General features: G+C 39.1%; 1 protein-coding gene across 3 annotated transcripts in view; it reads left to right on the forward strand.

Moving 5' to 3' along the window:
• Positions 1–22,275, forward strand: part of ADAM23 (ADAM metallopeptidase domain 23) — a 166,699-nt gene extending 144,424 nt beyond the window's left edge. Inside the window, exons 24-26 of one of the 3 annotated variants that reach the window (XM_027591124.2) lie at positions 1,864–1,975; positions 9,869–9,959; positions 21,037–22,275. In XM_027591124.2, the coding sequence (XP_027446925.1) occupies positions 1,864–1,975; positions 9,869–9,959; positions 21,037–21,085 (252 nt within the window). In that variant the 3' untranslated portion in view covers positions 21,086–22,275. Of the gene's footprint in view, positions 1–1,863; positions 1,976–9,868; positions 9,960–14,027; positions 14,119–21,000 lie in introns of all 3 variants that reach the window. The other 2 variants (XM_027591123.2, XM_027591125.2) reach the window with 2 other exon arrangements.
• The last annotated feature ends 589 nt before the right edge of the window (positions 22,276–22,864 follow it).

Here is a 22,864-nt window from a genome sequence, read left to right on the forward strand (position 1 = left end):
ATTTATGCCCTGACTATGATGATTTCCTTAGTATCCTTATCTGCTAAGGATAATACCCATATGTATTGGTATGGTTTTATTTTGTTGTTTCTTTTATCACTGGCTATTGTATCCACCATGTTGTCTGTAGCTTGACATCTAAAGAGTTGGAAGAAAATTGATATGGTTCCTAAAAGAGTTATAGAACCCCCCGTGCATTACTTTGTACCATTCAAAATAACTTTAGTCCTCTCGGTAATTCCCTTTTAGCTACTCAGCATGTATACTGAGCATCCGTATGTGCCAGATCACATAGACTAGGGGTTGGATCACTGATAGAATTCACATGTTTCAAGTCGTATGGTTATGCTCAAACCATTGCCAGCTAAAGAGAAGTTGCTTTCTCTACTCACACCTGCATGTATTTGTAATTCTATGAACTACATTTCTAGTTGAGTGAATTACATTTGTAATTCTATGAAGTGGTTGGGCAGACGCTTCCTGGCAAACCTAGGCTTAATATCTAGAAACAAATTTTAATAATTATTTAAATTGGCTTATTAAAGGAAAGATATTTCAAAAATTTATACAGACTTTAGAAACGGAAAAAAAGAGACATGGGGAAATTGAGAGTGATAATGTAAAAGGAGGATGCTGGAGTGAAGGTAAACCTAATTCAGAATATAGCGAGCAGATGATGTGGAGTAGAACAAGGTAGAGAGGCGTAAGAAAGACATGCCCAGTGACTATTTAGAGTTTTGGGTTTGGTTGAATCCTAGGCTTATAGGCGGAGCCAGTATAGCTTAGTGATTTAGAGCATGGATTTGGAGGCTAGAAAGAGCCATGGGTTTGAGTCCTGGCTCTGCTTCTTGCTCTCCTGGTGACTTTGGGTAAGTCACTTACCCTCTCTCAGCCACCAGGCTGCTAGTGTGAGGATTAAGTTAGATGCTTTACATAAAGCACTCAGCACAGTCAATGTGCGATAATCACTATGTTAAAATAAAAACACCGGACAGACCTTTCAGTTATTGCTCTGAAAACATCATAAAACTTAACGCCTACAAAGGACCTTCATTCCTACTACCCCTCCCACTTTTTCATCCTGTTAAATAAAAGGTCAAATTTAGTGTCGTTAATCGTAATCGTGATATTATAACATTTCAGATTAAAAAGCTTCTTGCAGCAATAAGTTTGTATTCAATTTATCATCTCTAATGATCGGTCTCTGAATGTATCTCACAGGCAGATAAGAGTTTAAACACCTCTGTCTCTGGTTTGCAGATGGTGGTTTATTTCATATAAACTACAAGCCCTTTCCATCATGCTGCTTGGTCTCCAGGACAAGCAAAAGGAGAGAAACATCATGCTAGGGGGTCTTTAGCCTGGCTAACTAAGAGAAGGGGAGGTGGGCGGGGTGCTCTTTGGTCTGGGACAATGCTACCAAACAAAAGTGATATTGGACATGGTGAGGTAAAAGAGTGCATTGGTGATTTATGTCTTCTGGTCTTTAATCATTGGCCTTGCCACTGGAGCCCAGTATCTATTAATTTCTTAAATTAAGCATGTTTCTAAAGTATGTTCCTTAGAAACAACTACTTCTGAAAAAACTACATCGTCAGACATTTGTGCACTTAAGTAATTTTTTCAACATAAAGAACATTTAATTAAACATTTTCTTTTTTTAATGGATCTCTCTCTCTAATTAACAAGAAAACACCAACAATTTAATGTATCATTGTCTTTCCTTGTCAACCATGGGAGACCTAAAAAATTCAAAGAGGTTTTTAAAAGTTTCCGCCCTGCCCCGTGTCTCTTTTACATTTATCTCCATTATTCAGAAAAGCACAGTGAAAATGTGCCATCTCTGTTCTTTGTTCTTCACAGGTGTGTAGTAATGAAGCCACCTGCATCTGTGATTTCACCTGGGCAGGGACAGATTGCAGCATCCGGGATCCAGTTAGGAACCTTCACCCCCCTAAGGATGAAGGACCCAAGGGTTTGTGTGATTTCAGTTTCAATTCATTACATACTGAATTTGTTGGTACTCTTTCAGTGCTGCCAATATAAGAACTTAATAGGTTTGAAAGGAGACACATCAGAATATCTTTTTTTGTCATTCAAATATATAATTCATGTTACTGCAGAATTAAGGATTCTAGAATGACGTATTGAAAGAAAAATGTTTGAATTTCCCCTTAGTTTGGAACTGAGGTTAGGAAGAAGTAAATACACCAGTTTCCTTCCTTCCAGTTTCCTTTCTTTTCTTTAAACTTTCTTTTTCCATAATCACATATGTTAATCATTTTATAGTTTGTCTACGCTATGCCAGTTTTCTAATAGACAATCTTTTTGGCTGACATGAGACTCTAGTCGTTCCTCAATATTTGAGTCCTGCCAGAGGGGGATGGCAGTCTTCTATGCTCTGTTTAAACACACTTTTGATTAGGAAGAAGTTGAAAATCTTCACAGAACTTTAATTCTTCAGAGAGAACATGAACGATCTGGACTTTGTTTTAATCAGCCATCAGATGGAGAGAAATTAGAATTTTATTTTATTTTTTTATTTTTAAAAAAGATTTTATTTATTTATGTATTTATTTATGTATTTTTTTTTTTAATTTAGGGAGAGTGAGCAGAGGGAGGGGCAGAGGGGGAGAGAGACTCTCAAGCAGACTTTGTGCTGAGCATGAAGCCCGACTCAGGGCTCAATCCCATGACCTTGAGATCATGACCTGAGCTGGAATCAAGAGTCAGATGCTCAGCCAACTGAGCCACCCAGGCACCCCTAGAATTTTAGAATTAGAAGGAGTCTCAATGGCCATCTAGAACCACCCTCGTTTTGCAGATGAGAACACCCAGGCCTTGAAATCAGGTGACATCCTCTAGTAACCCAGGTAACCAGATACAGGGCTGGGACCAGGACCCAAGTGCCAAGTCTCAGGCCCATTGTCTTCCATTACATTGGGTTATAATGTAGTCTTTGGCATCATGAACACGGTAATCACTTTCTCATTATTCCCCCCATTCCCAAGCCCTCATACAATTTTCAAAGATCTAAAAAAGGCATCAGTTGCAATAGACTTCCTATAGCATCTATATATAGCGTTGTACCTGAGAAACCGGAGTTACTAGAACAAAGGGTGGATCCCACTGACATCATACATCAGCTTCTTCCTTTTCATGGTACCACTAATGGTATTTTATAAATAATTACCATGGTTTTTTTTTCCCTGCAGGTAGGAAAAATACATACAGAAATAGTATCATTTTGATCTGCTTTGTTTTGCATGAAAGCTCATTTAAAATCTCTGAACCAGCATTGTCCATATGGGAAAATACGACTTCAAAAATGTATGAAGCTCCATGGTCCTCAATTCCTGAAGAGAATTAGCTGGTCCGGGTGCCTGTGTAATGTTCAGTAATGGTGGGTGTGTTTAACACTTGCGGAATATGGCCATGAAATTAAATTCTGTAAGAATCATAGTCACGCCCTCACAGTCTATTTCTGTTCTCCTTCTCCTATTTGTAAAAAGGAACCAGTTCCACTTTTACATTTAGTCTTTAGTTACCTTAAAACTGGAACAAAAAATTCTTGGATCCACCTTCAGAAGTTAGATTTAGAGCAGATTTAAAGCTCTTACAAGGGAAGCAGACATTCACGCTTTCCAGATTTTCTCTCCATGGCATGTTAGTTTCTCTTCATTCTCCTAAAGATCTACATGCTGTCTCTTCAAGTGATGTATAAAGATGCCTGAAGAGATGAGCAGAGCTCAATTTGGCTTAGCCTCTGTCCTTTTTCATTAGGTGGGGTGGGGGGGATTATCAGGTGTCTGCTTCTGTCTGTTCCCCATCCCCTCGCCCACCCATGCCTAGAAAGCTTAGTTGGAGGCATAAGCAGCTGCATTCTGGAGAAGAGGAGATTCGCGGCTGCCGTCCGTCTTATTTTCCTTGTTCCCGTGGTGCTATTCTATATTATCTTTTAAAAATAACTTTTATGACCATTCAAGTAATACATGTTATTGTAGAGAATTTTGAAAATACAGAAAAGATTAAAAAGGAAATAAAAATCATGCTTAATTCCACAACTCAGAGGTAATCCATATACACATCCTGGTATGTTTCTTTTCTGTTGCATGTTTTCTTTTTTCATTTTTGACAAAGACAATGGAGTCACTAAAGTAAAGGTACCCACTGGTTCTAAAATTGTTAAAATCCTCGTGACTCCAGTAATCTTGATTAAATTGGAAAAAGCCATTAATTACTACAAATGAAGAGCAGTCATTATTGTAAATTATTAGATTTCCAGAAAAGGCAAGTAATTTTAGTATGACTAAATAATAGCTCTGTCTATAATGGTTATTAATATCTTTCCAGCCTCTATAGAAAACTCTGTTAATACACTAGTAAAATGAGAAAACAACAGAAATCAAAGTTTAACGCCTTGTAGTGAGTTTCGTGATTTTATTTTTGACACTCTGCTTAAAAGAAAATGGTAAGAGAGAAACTCTGGACTTTATCTCGAAACTCTGGACTTTATGTCTAATTTTATCCAGATAGCAAATATTTATTGACTGTCTACAATCAAATGACCTCATATCCTTGGCATACTGTAGGCACTTAATAAATGTTACATCCTTTCCCATTGGGAACATGTGAAGGAAATAAAATGGTGCATGTTAGTGCTGATTTTGTTTATCAGTAATCATTTGTTGTATTGCCTTGTTGAAGAGGAGCAGGTCGTGAACTCCAGACATTGAAACAGTCTGTACTTTCTTGACTGTAAGTTCAGCTGCTTGTGAGGTGCCTCGGGTTTCCTCTAACTGCCATATATTCTTTCTCTTGAACGAATTAGTTTGGTTGACCCTGGCCTTACCGATCACAGTGGGTGCTTCTCAGTTGCTTGCCATATATAATGGGCAACACCCAAATGATCTGGCCTGTCCTATCCATAGAGGAATGTTTTCTGTGTAGATACAGTGACAGCATATTAAAAAATACTTAGTTTTATTTAATTTCAGTGTGCTTTCTTGTTAGGGAGAAAAAAAACTCAAAAAGAAAACGGAAAATATTGCCTTTTTTTTTATTCCAAACGTGGGCATAAAAGATAAATTGTATCCAACTGCAGGCCTCTGGCTCAAAGCCTAATTAGTAAGAATCAAGGAGAACTCTGTGACTTTGGTTCAGTTGATTTGGGGGCATCAGAAATGAGCCAGTGTGGTTTGGAAATTTTAATTTAACAGTAAGTTTCTGGAAGAATAAAAATTCAACCTCTCCATCTGGGTAGGGACAAAAAAAAAAAAAGCACACATAAAAATATTGCCATTGGAGTCACTGTGCACTTGTTGACCCACAGTTTTAAAGCACATTGGTTTATTTGCTCCAACCTCTCAAACCAAAATTATTAAAAGACAGGAAATAATATTTCAAAGCAAAAGCCATGTGAGCAGGGATTTTTTTAAAAAAGATTTTCTATTACATATTACTTCACTCATGTTCTCCACGTTGCCATTTATTTCACATATGAAGACTCTTCTGGTCCCTCTTCTCCCAACATGTGTCCACTGAATTCATGGGGAGAAATTACTTTGGTTTATCCTCATGGGGTAGAATAAGTTTGCGCCCTTTAAAAGGCCTGGAACTCCCACCTGCTACAGGAAGAGCCAGTAGAAATTCTGGTAATTTTTGACAATTTGTGGGCATCTTTGCACCATGCTTATTATGCAACACAATGGAACGTCTCTCATTGGATGGTGTGCATCACCATTACAGGAGGGAAGAGAAGAAACTGGAACATATCACATGTTTACATTGATAAGGAAGGGCAGAGACTATTCTGGGAGTTTTGGTCAGCCCCTCTCATTATGTCCATCGTCATCAAATCAGAGATAGAAGGGCCTTAGTGGCCATTCAGTCCAGACCCATTGCTCTGCAAATGAGAAAACGAACTTAATTATCCAGGTTAACTGCTAGATAGGGACAGAGCCAAGAATCAAACGGATCACCTGATCTTGAGCCGAATGCTTTTTCTGTTATTGTGCACTGCCTCATTTAAAGCTGAGTATTCAGTAATTCTGCTGGTTCTCAGTGAAACCAAGGGTGAAACAGTAATCAGGTAATGATTAAGCTGGTTAGCTGACCCATTACTTGCCAAGGGAGTATTATATTATTAGCACTTAATATTTTGAAAACAATAATTTCTAAGCCTTAGTACCTTGAGGGATATTATTTAGTGTTTCCATGTAGTTTATCTTGTTGATAACTTCCTTTGTGAATGCACAAATCTTTGATTTTGTAGTTCAGATGATTAGATATTATGATTACCATATATGTTTATGCTCATGTATAATTATGTATCACCTACATATTTTTCTCCTTTTAATAATGGCCTCATTAATAACTTAAGGACTTACCAGGTTTAAAATTTTTTTAGTAACTGAGTTTATTTTGTTTGAGTTCAGAAAAACTCCATGATATTTTCATTGACAGTGTAAACTGACTGAAATAGTATTCTTATATGAAATAACTTGTTTCTCATCTTTTTTAGACATTTGTCCCAATGTATCTGAAAATGAACTTGAATTTATTTTTTAATTTCATGGAAAAGAGTAAGGAGATCTGATTGTGTGTCTAACATTGAAATATGGAGCTGTGCCAGTATTATACTCTAAAGAGTATATTTAGTATTTATTTCTAATCTTAAATTTTAGCAAAATCATAAATCCCTGCAGAAAGAACTTTGGCTTATAGAGTACAAACGATGGCTTTGATGCTTCCTGCCTTTGAAGTATTAAGAGATGCAGGATTATAGTCCCTTTGGCTCATTAGAATCACATGGATGAAATAATGCACCATTTTGTTTCAGAAACTCTCTAAAAGTTTGAAAAAAAAAACCCAACTACTCAGTTTCAAAAGCACAATTTCACGCTATCTGAAGCATGACTTGTCTGTGGAAGAATTCTACATGTAAAGTAGAAAGTCTTACGAAAAGGAGGAAAGTTATAGTTTGTATCTTAATATTGCATGCTTATTAAAAAGTTCTGCCTTTTTAGCATGTGTGATCCTAGATAGCAGGGAACCCAAACAAAAAACAATGATAACAATAAACCAACAAACAAAAGAAATTAATGAGAAAACAAAAATGAAGACATACTGCTAGGTATTAAAGAATTTCCACAAACAAGTTATAATGGGAAGGTAAGTACGTTAAAGAGTTAGGGAACTAGAGTCTTTACAAGTTCCATCTCCAGGTTTGGTGGGATGTGAAGAAAACTAAGGTGTGTCATCATGTGCCTGGCATAGTTCCTGGAACAAAAAAAGACAGTTAGTAGATAACAAATGAACGAGTGAATGAATGAACAATGACATGACGTCATTAATAAATTAGTACAGAAGGAAAACGACAGCACAGGCCCCCAAAGGTCCAAGGGTTGGTTTGGGTTTTTTTGTTTTTTGTTTTTTTTTTAACAAGAAGATAAATCCTTTGTAGCTGTGAGGAGCAGCTGAACTCTCGGTTTTCGAATTTGTCCCCTATAAAAATCCACCCACTTGCGAGCCACTTGATTAATTCATGTCAGTTTAAAAGCAGGTTGAGTCATGATCCACTGGAAGAGATAGCCCTGTTAAGTATCAGTGATAAAGAGTCAAGTGTACTTTACATACATTTTCAGTGTACCAGAATTAAAGGTAGCGGGAGGAAAGGTGGGCAAACGGGGGGGGGGGGTACTTTTGAAAAAGCTCTTTGCCCACTTATTTTATCTTGCTTTGCTGTTAAGAGTGGTTATCAGTTAAGAATTTGGACATTATTATTCTTGCTCAGCAGAGATGATAGACTGTATCTGTTTATCTGGAATGTGTATTTGAAGCAATGTAGCAATGCTTTGCTCCTCTGGTTGGTTTCTAAAACCCACATGACAAATTGCCTAATTTTCTTGATTCTACAGTGAAAAATTATGTCCGTAGCAAACACGAAATCCTCTTTAAATTGCTATTTTATTCATCATTCATGCAGTTACAGTTTTTAAAAGTTAACAAATACTCATTCAGCACCACATTTTACCGGTGTGTGTGTGTTCCCTACAATTTAGCATTAGAAACTATTGTAGCTTATATAAAAAATTGAAGAGGTAGTAGGATTTTCATGCATTTTGGCTCTGAGGGCCAATGCCCAAATCTTTTTTTTTTTTAAAGATCTTATTTATTTATTTGAGAGAGAGGGACACAGCGAGAGAGGGAACACAAGCAGGGGGAGCGAGAGAGAGGGAGAAGCAGGCTTCCCGCTGAGCAGGGAGCCCGATGTGAGGCTCGATCCCAGGACCGTGATCATGACCTGAGCCAAAGGCAGATGCTTAACGACTGAGCCACTCAGCTGCCCCCCAAAGCCCAAATCTTAAGAAAAAAAAAACACAAAATAATATATCCTTGTTAATTTAGTATTCTGAAGGCAGTGATTTTCTAAGATCTTAAAAAAATGAGTATTTATATCTATAATACCTTTCATTCCAGTATTAGCCTCCACAATTTGGAAATCTGAGATATAGTTTAAGTTATTTTGGATTATAATGTATTGTCATATTTGGAAAACATCACCACCACCTTATATGTTGGTCTTCTTTCCATTCCCCTCAATGCCTTCAGTAGACTTTCTCTGTTTTCTGTTGTGTTTCCCATCCTTTTGTTTTTCTTTTTAAGAACAACTCAGGTTGTGCCTACCTAATGATAAAACTAGAATCTCTCACTCATATTGTTTGCACTATGATAAAATGCAGTACAGCTGCTCACCAGGATTGGAGATCCAAGGTTCTCTCTCTTCTGTGGGAGAGTAGTTAGACAAAAAGGTCAATGAACCCAGTATTAAGCCTTAAAAAATTGTGAGTTCAAATTGTGGTTCTTCGTTTTGCTTCACTGTCTCATAGCACACAGTCTGTGTGATGCAGCCTTATCAAAGTGACTCTTTTCATTAGTAAAGTGATCTGAAACCAGAACTTTTGGTTTGCATGGAGATGAGGTAAAGTGTGTATAGGTCCCCACGCTTGCACCCCCCCCAACACACACACACTCAATCTTAAATAATCTGCCTTCCTGCTTCAACACTACACTTCATCTTGCCTGTGTGGAGAGCAGCTTGGGGACCTCTGCTCACTGCAGGCCCTTTTTGCAGTATCCGAAAGCTCTGCATGAAAGGGGTGAGGTGCGGGGATGGAGTGTCTCCACTCAGTAATCTACCACTGGGCGGTCCAGAGTTTCCGGGCGACCCTAACTCTCTCTCAGTGAATAGTTTATGCCCTGGAAACTGTAAACAAAAAACACCTAAATGCCCAACTACCAGGACAGAAGCCCAAACATTGCAGAGTTATGTGAAATACACTCTTCCAGGTGAAAATACACTTAATTTTAAAGATACTATGTTTTAAATTTTAAGAATTTTCACAAAATTGGATAAAAAGTTCGGAATTTTAAAAACACGTAGCGTCTGAGGCATATTTTGCAGTTTGAGAAGTTTATAAAGTATACTAATGGTTTGTTACTTTGTAATTAAAATCCAGACTTGCTGTTATGCAATTTAAGTGACATTTTAATTCCAACTCCTTCCTTGTAGGAACTCTAACTCCAATTAGATTATTTATGTGTTGAAGAGTATTGATAAGAGATGATGTTTTTAAGAAGGGTTTGTGGAGTTTGAAGTTTAATTATCCTCAAAATTATCAAAATTATCCTCAGGTATAATATCCTTAGCATATATGTAGACCTTCATTTCAAATCTTAAAGGAAATATGTCAGTATTTAACTGACTCTCAAAGCATTTCCTACATAGATTATTTTGTGTGTTAGCAAAATCAGTGTGTAATTGATATCCTATGTTAAAAAAAATCTCCGTTTTCCCTCCACACAGTGAACATGGCCACAAGCAGGCTAATAGGTGCTGTGGCAGGCACCATTCTGGCCCTGGGGGTGATTTTTGGAGGCACAGGGTGGGGAATAGAGTAAGCATCTTTGTGAGTTTCAGAGTGTTTCTGTTTGGTTCCTGGTGTGTGAGCTGACCCTTGGTACCTGGCCCCTACCATGTGTTGTCTTGTTGATGTATTTTCCATGCTAGTGCAACTTGTGGTGTGATTTGGATGTGTTTGTGTCGTGTGGTTTTTCTCGTGCAGTGAAGAACCTTCTCCTGTCTGGAACAATGTGGGGCATAAAATAATACTGGGGTGCTTATGATATCTTCACAATTAAGACGATGGTCCAAAAGCTTCCATTGCTCCTCTGCTTGTAAAAGTCATTTTAAGATACAGACCTTTTATTTTCATTATTTTTTATTGGCAAAAAAAAGCTTTTATATGAGTGTTTCTTTAGGATTCCTTTAATGAATATGATCTTCACCAAATAGATCCGCATATCCAACTAGGAATTATCAACAGTTGTAGCTTTTTTTTAAGATAATCTGAATGATAGTCACTAATATCTTTTCCACTCAAAGTGATAGGGGAAGCTTTGGCTTAATTTTTTTAAAGAAGATATGTAGGATATTGCCTTTTTTTTTTCACATAAAATAGATAATTCAAATTAGAAGTTTACATAAATATTTGGGACCTAACAGTATGAAGAAGAAAGCGATATTTATCCAAACCTGCAAAACCTTCAGTGAATAGTGGCAAATTGTCTGGTGGTTTGTCTTAAAAATAGCCAGTGCATTAATAAGTAAATTCTGCATCTCTTGCCTGTTGATCCTTCACAGAAATATAAACTCTTCTTGCACCTCTATTTAGGTTGCTCTATCCTTGATTCACATCCTCAGAATAGCTGTCAGTTCTCCACAGGATATTGCTTTCATGAGGTTGCAAATCTGTAGACCAAAAGAGTATTGCGATTTTCCCCTCTCTCTCTAATTCCAGAGAACATTTATAGACGACAGAAATACCCTTCATGTGCTATCTTTGTGTTCACGGGGGTGGTGGTAACACTTCCCAGTGGCCCAGGGATGGAGTACTAGCATCACCGAATACCCTCTACTCAACTGGTCCAAACTATGGGCATGTTGATCCTATTACACACATTCCTCCTTAGTCCCAGTAATTACAGCCCATGGATGCTCTTCCATTCGGGGCCTGGGAGACCCAGGCACTAAAACAGCAGTTAAGAGGGATGCAGGCCTGAAGGTCCTGCTCTGTGTTGAAGATTACCTGAACCTTCTCTCCCTTGGTTTGGAGGACTTTGACTAGACTTGCATCTGCTCACTCAACATCCCACTGGTAGGGACTGTGAAGCTAGTTAACTCAGGGCAGCTAGAAACACTGGAAAAGCTATTCTGTTTTTCTTTACTTGTTAGAAAAAAAAATAGTATGGTAGAGGTAACATCTTTAGAAAAAACAAACTCTGTCTTGTAAAATCTCACCTTGGATCTGCTGACTGGATTATATATAGAAGTAACATTCCTTTTCCAGGGGAAATTTTACATATACATTTATATGAAAGTCCTCCTTGAAGAAAGGTAGTTTTCTAAAAAAAAAAAAAAAAAAAAATCATTCCAATGGTGTTTTTTAGATTATTTATTGACCATAATTGTGATGTGCTGCAGTGTACCAACTAAGGGATGAATTTTAATAATTTTCCCTTTGAGCCTTAGACATAGGCAAACCCCAAGGCATTCGTTGTAAAGCATGGTCCTTGGTACCAGGCTTTGTTCTCACCCTCCCTTCCCTTGGTTTGTGCCTATTTCTGGTTGTGACAGGTAAGTCCCTATAAGTGTATTTTTTTCCTAAAAATGGATTTGTTATTTATTATCCTTGCTTGATGCACTATTTTTGTTTATTAGCTGATTGTTTTCCTTCGATTTCTAAATTTTGCCATAATTGCTAAATCATAAATATAATTTTTTAAAAATCCACAATAGCACAATACAAATGGTTTTAATACTTCCTAGCTTAGCTGATAGTGTCATGTTCATCTAGTCACTAAGGATTCCATGAACAGAAGGTTTGGGTTTTTTTGTGTGTTTGGGATTTTTGGGGGGGTGGGAGTGGGGGCTTTTATTTCTACTCCTTAGTTTATAATGGTAAATCAGGAATCATTTCTCATGAATTATGTATTGATTCTAATCCCAGCCTGTTTTCTGAGCTAGTAAAGTGCAAATCATGCCTAAAGCATAATGTACACGGAAATATAAATATTTTCTCAGTGTTTGTTTCAAAATGTGTTTCCTTATTAAAGTGTGGAAAGGAAATACATATAAATGGAATGTTTCATTAGGAGCAGGGGTTTGCAAACTTTCTGTAAGGGGCCAGTAGGTAAATAGTTTTGACTTTGCAGGTCACAGGATGTTTGCCACAACCTTGTGACTCTGCTGTCTTAGCACAAAAGCAACTTGTAAACAACATGCACACTGACGAGTGTGGCTGTCTTCCAATCAAATTTCTTCGCAAAAACAGGAAGTGGGGCCAGATTTGGCCAGTGGGCTATAGCTTCTTGACCCTTGATTTATAGCATAAGCTTCAAAGACAAATCAGTCTTCAAACCTTGCCTCTGTCACTACATTCTAGAAGCCACTGTTTCTTCTCTTAAACAGAGATAGTCATAATTCCTACCTCGTATGGTTTTTGTGAGGATCCAGTGAGCTAATATTTGTCACGTGCTTCAAACCACACCTGGCACATAGTAAGTGCTCAATGCAGAGTAGCCAGCCTGCTTTTCTTGCTCTCATTACTAGTTGTTATTATTTGTGCATTTTTGAAGGCCACTGAGATGTGTGTTCCGTAGGACCTCAGTGGTTAGTCTTAAGAACGTGTCACGAGCCCACAAGCCTGAAGAGACCACTTCCCCAACTCCCACTGCAGCTGTCCCCCACCTTTCTACTCACCCTCACAAGCACTGGGTGGTCTCCGAGTTAAAAACATGTGATACACACAATTTTAGAGGGGCTCAAAGTGGCATCCATTTATGTACACAGTTCAGGGGACCAATGTGAGCAGAAAAGAGAATTTTTTACAGAGAAATGAATATATTCACAAAGTCGAGGGGTTTAGGGAAAATACCAAAAGTGGCTTTTTGACTTCCGGAACAGGACATTCAGTTAGGACTGGAAGTATTTTGCTGTTAGGAGCCCTGTACCTATGTATTAGCATCCTGAGGGATGTGATATTTAAAATAATTCTTGTACTAAAGTCAATGTTGCTTACACTGAAAACTCGAGAGCTAAGGCATTTTCCCGTGTGAGTGAAGAGGATGTGCTGTCCTGTGTGTATCACCTGTGACTCAAACAATAGATGGAAACTCCACCTTGTGTTTTCTGTCTTGCTGTCCTTTCTGCTCCCTTTTTAAAATCTATCTCTAAGCCTCAACTTGCAAATGGGAACTTGAAAGATAGTCTCAATTGAACCTGCAGAATCTTTTTTCCATTTCCCACAGAATTCCCCAGATGAATTTTATGCTTCCTCCCTCTCTTGCCTTTGGAAACTGCCTGCCATTGTTTCAACACTGTATGGATCCGTACAGTGAAGAAATGCATCTCTGAGAGCGAAGCTTCAAGAGCAGATCTTTATTAGTAACCTCCTTCTGACTTTTAAATGTGTACTGTTTCCACGTGGGAGATTAAAAAAAAAAAAAAACAAAAACACTTGGTGTGGGGCTTGAAAGAGCACTTGATTAGAATATTTCCCCCTCTTTTCCTGCCCTCATTGGCCAGTCAGGTAGAGCTAATTCTAATGCGTCTGTGTTCTTGATGTGCTCTTTTGCTTGTTTGATTCATGATATTGGGAAGGAGGAGGAGAAGAAAGATGGGCAGTGCCGGCCGTTGGGGCGCATTCACTTCGAACTCTGTGGAAGTTGAATTTAAAGGAACTTAATTGTCAGTGGTGCAGAAGCTTTAGACGTAGAGGCAATTCCTCTCCAAGCAGTAGCATCAGAAGTGCAATTAAGCTAAGTCAATAAAGGCGATTGAAGTGTTTAGCAATTTTTTTTTTAATGCAGGGTATTTACTTCCTAAAACCGCTTAACTGCCTTTCCCTTGTGGTAACGACAGTCGTTGGCTCATATGACTTTCTTCCCATGATCCTTTGTCACAGGTCCTAGTGCCACCAATCTCATAATAGGCTCCATCGCTGGTGCCATCCTGGTAGCAGCTATTGTCCTTGGGGGCACAGGATGGGGATTTAAGTAAGCAACGGCGCATGTCTGCTTCTCAGTGGCTCTGGCACTTCTCTTTTCTGCTTACATAACCAAGTTTTGAGTTCCTGCTACAAGATTGCAAGGTTTAACGGTGAACTGCTACAAGTAACTATTTTTATTGAGAAATGGGTTAGGAAAGAAGAAACCTGGAACCTCAAATGTCATCTTCAGGCTAGTGGGAGAACAGGAAATGTAGAAGTCTTTCACGTGCCCGAGCTTCAGGAGAACAAAGTAGAGGTTCTTCAGGAGAAGACACTCCAGCTTTTAGGAGCAAACATCCTGAGATAATGTTTTTTATACAGGATAATTGGGAAAAGAGATAGTTGGAAATAAGTGGCTATAAATCCTTTGTATCTGTTTAAAATTGGTTTATGTTCCACTGACATGTTGAGGTTTGCACAACCTAAGTAACTATTTGTTCATTATTTTTCACACATAACACATTATACGTAGCTTTGTGATTTGAAAAGCTTCATTATTTTATAAAAAATAGATTTAAAAAATTTTATTAATTCCCTAACTAGTTGAATTGGTTTCACATTGGAATTTGAGATCTGTGGCTTTGTGATACTTAAATATTTTCTAATTAACTGCAAATTAACTGGTATGTTTCCATAGTGACATTTTAGTTTGGACCTTGCATTGATCACTGAACTAAGTTTGTTCAAATACACATGGCAGATATTCACAAATCAACCTTAATTATGATCAAAATTTGTAAAGCTAACTTATCAGGTTTAGGTGTTTTCATAGCTCAGATTCATTGGATAATTAATTTTTATATCTTTTCATACTGTGGTGGCTTGATTATTATGATTTGTAGATAAGACTTCCTTTGACAAATACTCCCTGTGATAAATTAAGTTCCAACCAGATCTATAGAAACAAATTTAAGTGGGAAATAAGACCATTACCTAAATTCAAAGCCCACTTTGCCTCCATCTGGTTACTCAATAGAGGAAGTTTTTTACTTGGATTATCTGAATAATTGCATTCATTATGAACTTTATGCTATTTTACATTTTGAATCCCGAATTCAAAATATTGAAACCAGATAAAATGTTATTAGAAACTGATTATGAAGGAAAAACAAACCACACGATGATTTAAATACATTCAACATTTTCTGCTAATTTTGTTACCATATTAAGATTTAATGAGTAAGCCTACATATTGTTGAGTGGCTTCAACTTGGAAAGTTGTTATCAGACGGTACTTCCTTTCTACAGAGATATTTGTAACCTTGAACTTGTTTGCTGAAACAGTAGTTTTGGCATCATTATGTTTTCAAAAACACACACAAAATGGGCAACTCAAATTTGAATTTCTGACTGTGGTTTTAACAAACCATTGCCCGGATAATGAGTCACTCAGGGTACCTAACAACAACAACAACAACAAAAGACATATATATTGTTGTTGTTGTTGTTTGGTTTCGGCTGGCCTAATTCAAGCAAAAATTTTTCTTAATGCCATATTACTGTAAAAAAGTCATTGCGCATTATGGTAGTTCCATGATCTGTTATTATTTCATAATGCTCCCTTGAACTTTTTCATCAATATGCTTCAAGAAAAATAAATTTGGCTTGTGCACAAGCTTAAGCCTTCTTGGCATCAGGAAGCCTCCGTTTCAAGGCCTGGAAAACAGTCCTGTGCATCTTCTGCTATCCAGCCACACACAATGCCAAATTGTGACCATCTTGGCCTTTGGAGACAAGAGCACTGTTCTGTAGCAGGACCTCAAAACAGTGGCCTGGCCTAGCGCACAGCTTGAATTGCATGTTTCTTTGGGGAAAAATGGAAAAACTTTTATCCCTGTGTATGTAAGTGGATTAGGCCCTGTGCAGATTATTTATATCTGAGAGACATGTCTAATCATCAGAAGAACAGAGAAGAGGAAGGGGAGATGGACACCTAGTGAGGTGAGAAACAGCCTCTGGTGACTGCTGAGTGGGGACTACTGTGTAGACATGCGTACTGCTGTGCTAAGCCAATGCCCCTTCCCATGCCCTGTGACCCTAACGGTTACGGCAGAGGAAGATGTTGTAGGGAAGCACATAATAATGTGAAGTATACTTATGGCCTAAAGCACAGAATAATTCTTGAATGTTAGGAGTTTAAACTTGGAGGATCCACTGCTCTTCGTGATGACTATTGGTTGCTCTCTGAGGATCTGAATTTGCTTTAGATTTTAAGAGTAGCCATGTGGTTTATATTAAACGTCAAATAACTACTTCTACTTTGCAAAAAAAGGCTTTGGGTGCCCAATGATGCAGGTTAGGTTCCCCCCCACTTGGGCGGTTTTGGAGACTATTGGTCTAGAAGTTATTTGCTAATTGAACTGAAAGTCTCTGAGTTTTTCATTGAGTTCAATGTAAATACAAAAGAGAGTCATTTAGGATCAGAAGTAGAAAATAGTTTGTAAAAGAGATTGCTCTAAATACTGTCATTGGAAATCCTTCCTGGAACTGTGTTTTACTAGAAGAGAAAAGCAAAGCAAGTAGCAAAGTCGCCTGAGGATTTGGAGGGTCCATAACCTTTTAGGTTAAAGAAAAACTTACTAACTGCTCATGGGAAGTATTGCTTTTTCCTAAAGTCACATTTCTTGGGGTGGAACACTGCGAGTTATTTAAGTGTGGAAGAAGTGTCATACCATACATGACCCGTTCAAGTATAAATGAGCAAACAGCTATGCTCTGACCCCTGACAGTGTCTGCCATTCTCCATAGATTTTTTTCTTAAGCCATATTTCCTCTGAAATAGGTGGTAAAAAGCATGAGTTTTTGTGAGTGTGCATGCGTGTGTGTGACTGTGTGCACCTTGTGAATAAGTGATAATGAAGTTTGGTCAAGATAATTGTGATAAAAAACAATATAAGTCTAGATGACATCTTTCTAGCAGAATAACAGAGTCTGCAAGCTTTGCTTAATGCAAACAAGACTTCCATAAGCAATGTTGTAGAACTCCCGAGAAGAAAAAGAAATGCTTTATTTGGTAGGTTATTTCACTGAACATAGTCTGATACATGGGGTAATGTGTGGTAACCAGTTAATCCCATACTCCAGAAGTGGTTAGTTTATGGATTCCCAGTCTTTGGAGCATTAGTACTCTGAGAAATCCTGTGAAAAATGAAGACAGGTTCTTGGCACACTGATTTGTCCAACTTTTCCCCCCAAATCTGCATCCATTTACAAGCCCTCTCCATCACCTGCACACACAGAGTAAAGCTAGGGAGTGTGCTGCAGAGTATTGCAAGCCTTGGTCCTGGTTGACTCATGAAGACTCACAGCCTCTGTTCAGTTTTGAACAGTAATGCTGCTTGATTTGATTTTTAGGGCTGTTGCTTTACTAGACATTAGCAAAATCAAGTAGATGGAGGATCATTTTAGTAGCATCATCTCTAAATCTTAGGAAAGGTAACAAATACATGAAAAGAAGATTTCATGTTTCCATTTGAAAATGAACAGAATTGCGGGTCCCACCCTGGACGTGGTTTTTTTTTTTTTTTTATTGGACATTCCCTAAATGTGAATATAGGAATGAGATGGGAGCAATGCAGTTATTTTACATGACTATGAAGTATGTGAACACCATAAACGTTGGTGGTCAGAAAGAGAAATTCTAGGTGATAATAGTTAAAGAACTTGAAGGTAACAGTGACATAGTTTGTTGACTGGATTGGGGGATGAGTCTTGAGCTCTTCCAGCCATGTTTCCATGCCTCAGACTATGGAGTTCTATCACCATGTCCCACTTCCCACCACTTGTTCTCAACGTAATTCAGTGGCAGCAGTGGTCATACGCATGGCAGAGCTGCTCTTGACATTAAAAGCGTTACTTTAATAAGTCTGCATAGTAACCATGATTTCCTCTCTATGAGAAGTTAACTTGGGTTACAAGTTCTTACTGAGCCTGATTTTGACCATAAGCAATTCTGTTTGGCCTGCTGTGTTCCATTTCAGAGGACATGCTAAAGAAAAGGTACTCACATAAATGATATGTAAAGGATCATATCTGGGTTTATCACAAGGAAAGTTGCAATTTTGAATGTCAAGTTGGATGAAATTTGGAAGGAATTTAATATTGCTAATTATGTTTTCTCAAAAGAGTAAATGTCTTTTGTTTCTGATTTTTGTAGAATTAGGAAGTGGAATCAACTGTAGCTAGTGTTTCTATGAGGAAAACCAAGCTGCTGCTTATCTGAATTCCATGACCATATCCCAGTGGGAAACAGGAGCCTAATTCCCTTAAGTCCTGTAGCTCCTGGGTTAGGCACTTTCTCACTCAGACCTAGCAGGCTGGCCAGGAAGACCCAAGGTCAGCTCCCTGACTCAGCCCTCTAGGGAAGTGAACGCTGTCAAAGGTGGCCTAGGAGGGGTTGAGGGAGGGTGAGTGACGACTCACTGTGGAAAGAGAAGAAGGTGATAGCAGTGAGTAAATATATACCCTTGAAAGAACTAAAGGCCTTATAAACCGGAGATGCCTGTTGTTACCTGAAGAGCTTTGTTTTAATTTTGTATAGATGTATATACATATAACATATATTGTACACAAAAGTATAGGTTTTTCAGACATAAAGATTTATGAAAACTGGGTCAATGCAAAGCTTATGGGTTATGCTAATATTGTATAATGATCCAGAAATACCTCACGGGTTATGATGAGAAAGATCGTTGCCTTCCCAATTCTAGTGAGCGGAGGGAATTCACATGAAACACTTGTGGAAGGGAGGCAGCGAACATCTACCTGTGATAGTTGCGCTTTCACATTAAAATGGAAAGAAAAGATTTTTTTTCCTGTAGAAAATTCAGGGCAGGCAGTTCTCAGTATATGGTGAGTTCTCGCAAGTCACTGTGGTAGTTTTGCAGTTGATACGTGAGGAGCCCTCCCAGTCAGCCTGCCACGGGAGGGTCCCTCTCTGTCCTTATCACAGGGCCCTGCCTTCCTTCTGCTGGGATGTCTGTGGAGGAAATGTAGTGCCCTGTTGTTATTCAGAGTCCACTTTCCCGCAGAAATACAGGGTTCTACAGGGTGGCATGGCCTCCTGGTCTGGCCTGGGAATGCATTCACCCTGTAAAATAGATTTTCTTTAAAATAACGCAATCTAAACTTCCAACACTGACTTTGGAGCACAAGCTTTTGGACACTGGAGGTTGACTGTATTCCAGGCTGAAATGGAAAGTCCTATCTCCATTTAAAAATGGACTGGATTGCAGTTAAGACCTCGGACATGGCTATTTATCTGCCATTCCCTGAATTTGAATAAGGGAATTTAGATGTGAGCAATATAGTCGTTTACATGCACAGCCCTAGCTGGCTCGATCTTTCCTCTATATTCGTTTTTAATTGAGGGGACATTAGTTTTGCATTTCTCTCCAGTTCCAGCAATAGATAGCTAAATTGGTTGGAGTCCCTGGTCCTTCAGGGTCATTTGGCAAGGTCAGGCAGTCCTTGTTTTTCGCCATCTGACTCACGAGGAGAGTTGTTTCTTACACACTTACCCTTAAGGGCTGTGAGTGTGGGTAGTAGGCACAGGTGCTGTGCTCTGAAGCAAACGAACTCTGTGCCAGATGCATTATGGGAGATGTCCCCTTTGGATCCCAAAGCAGCCATAATGCCTGCTTTCAAAAGAGGGTGGTTGGAGGTGACAGGGGCTGGGGAAAAAAGGAAGTAGCCCTGTTGCAAATAGTGTTTGCATCAATGGATTATCTGCTAGGCCAACAAACCACAGGCTTAGGCCATTAATGAAGCCATTTTTAATGAAACCTTTTAAAAGAAAAGAGATTTTCTTTAAAGATTTATTTTTTTTTTCAATTTTTGTTCTTTCAAAAGAGAAGTATCAATGTGGTCATCTTGGGAGAAATGAGAACTTTTGCGGGATGCCTTTATACATATTTTGAGCTTTGGTATTGTTTTTATTTTGAATTACATGGTGGAGGGGAGGAACACACTATAATTTTTTGGCACTTAGGGCTGAAAGGGTGTCCAGCCGGCCCTGAGTGGGCAGGGGAGAGAGGGATCTCGGGGACTCCTCGGGCTCCAGTCTTGCATGATGCCTGGTGGCAGCGTTGCACCCGCCCAGTGCGCAGACTAAATGCATGAGCCCCCTTGCTTGATGCCCCACATGAAGCCAGACCATGGGGAGGTTGCAACCAACTTCTGTTGTTGCCTTGTAATGTCTTGCTGGTTCTTTTCTTTTTCTCTTTCTCAACATAGGAACCACTTTTTAGGAGACTGGACACTGTGAGCAAGGCATTTTAACTTGCTTATTTCCACTAAGCTTAACTGCTGCATTTGCTTAACTAACCCGAGCCTGTGTCCATTCTCCTTGGAGTGTACCGTCTTACCGTGCACTCTGGTTTTCAACTTGTTAGATATGAAAAATGCTTGTTCCATGGTGGAGTAAGAGCTCACACATCAAGGCAGCAAGATAACTGGGTAGAACATAGCTCTTTGCCCTCATGGCGAAGGCCGATCCACTGATAAAGAACTCTCAAGTGGTGGAAGGAGGCAGCTAGGAGCCCTTCAGAGTTTTGCGGAGCTCCCCTAGTAGCCCCCTGGAATGTCGGAAGAACCCTTCCTGTCATGTTCGTCTGGTTAAAATTAGCCCATGTCCTTTACTTCCGAAATAAGAGACCAGTTGGACTGCGGAGGCTTTCAGGGATTTAAAATGCACAACTCGAAGCTTCTTTTGGTCTTTACAAATGGCTGTACTCTAGTGGAGATGTTGTAAAGACATTCAAACGTGTGAGCTGTTCTGTACCTCCAGTTATTTTGGGAAGTCTGCCCCCGTGTGAGTTGATTACTTTGCTCTGGAACTAGTGTTGTTGTCATTATCATCACCCTCCTCTCATCATGATCTGATTAATAGTGTGGATTTTTCCCTCTCTGCCTGCATCTCTGGAAGAAATGTCAAGAAGAGGAGGTTCGATCCCACTCAGCAAGGCCCCATCTGAGGCCGTGGCAGCGGGTGAGCGGTGCCTCACACTGTTGGATTCTGGGTGAGACTTACCCGCTGCACCCTTGCTGGAACTGTTAAGTCTGTAAGCAAGACCGCCGGGTGGTTAATGACCACAGGACTGAAGTTGGGGGACAGGGATGGGGTAAAAGGAAACTGTGCTTTGGGGAAATAATTTCAAAGAACCCCTCTCACCACCTGTCAAGAAAAGGGGATAAAAGACAATGTTATAAAAAGAACTATTTCAGAACCTTTTTTTTTTTCTAACTAAAGGAAGAAGGAACAACAAAAAATTAAGTGCAATAAAAGAACCATTAAAAAATAGCAAATGATTTTTTTCCTTTCCTCAGCCTGCTGGCACATAATATCTTCTAAATGATTTGGCATGATTTTTTTTTCTTTTCCTACCAATGACACACTCCAGTGGCATGAAGATCTAATTTTCAAAAGGGTAAAATCCGCATGGCATATCTGCAACAAGCAGCTAGCAAGCCAATCCACAGCAAAACCTGCAGCTGAATTCCCAAGGTGAAGATGGCCCAGGAACACGCGGAGGTTGCCTGGCCCTCACCCCCTCATCTATACCGGGCCACGAGAGACTCCACGGACCCCTGCTCTTGTTGAGTCCCTTTCCCCTCGTGTGTTTGCCTGGACCAAGCATCCTTTGGAAATGGGAGCTGGAATTTGAACAATGATGCTATTGTATAGTTCTTTTATAAATGTAAATATGGAAATAAGAGATTTTGACACATCATTTTCACTTGTCTGTACCGGAATATTTTTCTTGTAAAGGTTCTCTGTAGATTTGAGTTTATTGTTTGCTCCCCATCTTTTGGGTTCTTTTCACTGTTTTCTCTCTCTCTTCTCTGATAATGCGTTGTTCAGTGATTTGGAGGCTTGCTTCAAAAAGACAGATGTAGCCACAGATGCAGGGAGTTTGGGCACAAAACAGGTGCAAGTTAACAAGGAAATGCTTGAACGAAATGAAATGCTTGAAACCAAAAATATGCAAAAGCGGGGCAGGGGGGACACAAACAACTAAATAACCCATATTAAAAACACAAAAATTATGTAAATGCAGATATATGTACTGACAAGTCTAACATTTTTTGATGTCATTATAAATGTATGTATATAATGTAAGAAAGTAGACACCCTCTCGTATGAATCACAAAAGTGCCAAGCTCATGATTTGCGTTTTTGGTTTTTGACAGTTTTCTTTCCCTGTCTTTAATGTGAAAGGAGGATAAACTTAAAGCCTTAAATTAAAAAATAACTTTTCAATGTTAAAAAACTGGGTGTGGGGGGGAAGTTAGGCTTTTCATTTTATTCACATCGATTATTGTCAATATCTCATTCATGCCTCATCTTCCCGCCTCGAGATACAGGTGGTGGAGCCCCAGCGGCAAGCTGCTAATGGACGCAGAAGCCGTGGCTGCTTTCCCGTGAGCGTGGCTCTCGTGGGCTTTACATCTGTGTGTTGCATTTTCCACAAATCTTGTTGGGGGCCCGTAGTGTGTGACTGGTCTGTGGGATGTTCTGGAGTGTGATGGGATTCTACTACTCACAAATTCGTGATCTAATTTTGCCTCCAGGCAGATGTGCAGATGTAATCTGGGTTCCCACGTCCCTCCGAGTTTCCTTCACCGGCACCGCTTTCTTCTTCCATTTAGGATCAAGATAGCTTCCGTTCAAGTGTTCAGTATATACATGAATAAAGAAATCTGGTCCTGACTTGGTTTTGAATGTAGAAACTTGTACGTGAGTCCTTCAGTCA

The sequence above is a fragment of the Zalophus californianus genome, chromosome 3 (assembly GCF_009762305.2).
Source record: "Zalophus californianus isolate mZalCal1 chromosome 3, mZalCal1.pri.v2, whole genome shotgun sequence".
NCBI classification, from domain to species: Eukaryota; Metazoa; Chordata; class Mammalia; order Carnivora; family Otariidae; genus Zalophus; species Zalophus californianus.